Source organism: Arachis hypogaea, chromosome 13, assembly GCF_003086295.3.
Source record: "Arachis hypogaea cultivar Tifrunner chromosome 13, arahy.Tifrunner.gnm2.J5K5, whole genome shotgun sequence".
In the NCBI taxonomy this organism is placed as follows: domain Eukaryota; kingdom Viridiplantae; phylum Streptophyta; class Magnoliopsida; order Fabales; family Fabaceae; genus Arachis; species Arachis hypogaea.
This window is the reverse complement of record NC_092048.1, coordinates 64,023,462-64,024,940: the sequence shown is the minus strand read 5'-3', so window position 1 is coordinate 64,024,940 and position 1,479 is coordinate 64,023,462. Positions and strand designations below refer to the sequence as shown.

The window sequence follows — 1,479 nt, the reverse complement described above, 5'->3', positions numbered from 1 at the left end:
TTTCAACTTTATTGGTGATCTTACTAAGTGTTCAAGCATATACCACCACATAACCTTATGCTATCTTCTATAAAAAATGGACTATTACTCTTTTTCTTGTTTCATAATATTTTTCTTTTATTCAAGCAAGGGGAACAAAGCATACACTCAAGAAAGATGGAATGAAATAGACACTTAAGCTAACAAGCCAAAATGACAATAAAAGAAAGAAAACAGAATGTAAATGATTTAAACAAATGTAAACTAATCATCTGGGGTACACTTATACTTCCAATTAAAGCACTTCAAGCCAGAAACTCTTAATTAACAATACAACCTCTTGGTCTCTTCTTGCTTTCTCCTTGTCATCATTCTCCATTGCTTTTGTATTTTTCTTAATTTTCTTGGATGATGATGCATAGCTCCTCCAAGAGATGAAATTACTTTCTGCAAAGATGTTGGAAGTTGCTTGTTCCCCAAGCACTTGAGAGATAGTTAGCATGCATGTATGCTTGCAATTTTCTGAACTTAAGTTGGTGTGTGAACAGCAAACTTAGTTCTTTGCTTACTTCTGTATGCATTAGAGTGAATACATGCAAGAAACATGCTTTTACTAAAAAAAACAAACTATAAATTAGAAATTAGATGCCAAGAAATTTCCCTGCTCATTTGAAGTTAATGGCCAGTTATGACATTTGGCAGGTTGTGGTATGTTTCAATAAGATGTATGGTGGAACACCAAACTTAGCACCTCACCTTCACCCTTGAGTTGTTTACTCGTGGCCTTACTTTGGTGTGTAACACCAAACTTAACTCCTTGCAAAATAGGGAAATCTACTTAACTTTCTTATTGAAGCAGTAAGAGAAAAATCCTAAGAAAGTTACCTCTGGTTGGGTTGCCTCCCAACAAGCGCTTCTTTATCGTCATTAGCTTGACAAACTTCATTCTTGTTCAACTCAGCTCATGAATGCTCTCCTCCTTGTTCTAGGATCCTCCCAGGTAGTGTTTCACTCTGTGAGCATTTACTGTGAATGTATCTTTTGTAGCTTCATTCAATAGTTCAAGATTTCCATGTGGAAAGACCTTGGTCACCAGATAAGGTCAAGTTGATTTGGACTTGAGCTTACCAGGAAAAGTCTTGAGCCTGGAATTATACAATAACACTTGCTGCCCTGGTTCAAAATCTCTTTTTGCGATTTTCTTGTCATGCCATCTTTGGCCCTCTCCTGGTATATCTTCGCATTCTCATAGGCTTCCAGTCTGAACTCATCCAATTCATTGAGTTGCAACAGTCTTTTCTCTCCTACTGCTTGAGAGTCAAGATTGAGAAGCTTAGTAGCCCAAAAAGCCTTGTGTTCAAGCTCCACAGAGAGGTGGCAGGACTTTCCATAAATCAGCTGAGATGATGACCTCCTAATTGGGGTTTTGAATGCAGTTCTATATGCCCAAAGGGCATCATCCAACTTCCTTGCCCAATCTTTTCTTGTAACCCCAACCAT

At 37.7% G+C, this 1,479-nt stretch overlaps 1 protein-coding gene across 1 annotated transcript; it reads right to left on the bottom strand.

Annotated features, from left to right (window-relative positions):
- Positions 1–1,068: 1,068 nt before the first annotated feature.
- On the bottom strand, positions 1,069–1,479 carry LOC112734804 (uncharacterized). Its single transcript, XM_025784270.1, has one exon. The coding sequence runs from the start codon at positions 1,477–1,479 to the stop codon at positions 1,069–1,071; it is 411 nt and encodes a 136-aa protein (XP_025640055.1).

Excerpts from the sequence above, each read along its gene's own strand:
- LOC112734804 (XM_025784270.1), bottom strand. The coding sequence starts at position 1,479 with ATGGTTGGGGTTACAAGAAAAGATTGGGCAAGGAAGTTGGATGATGCC.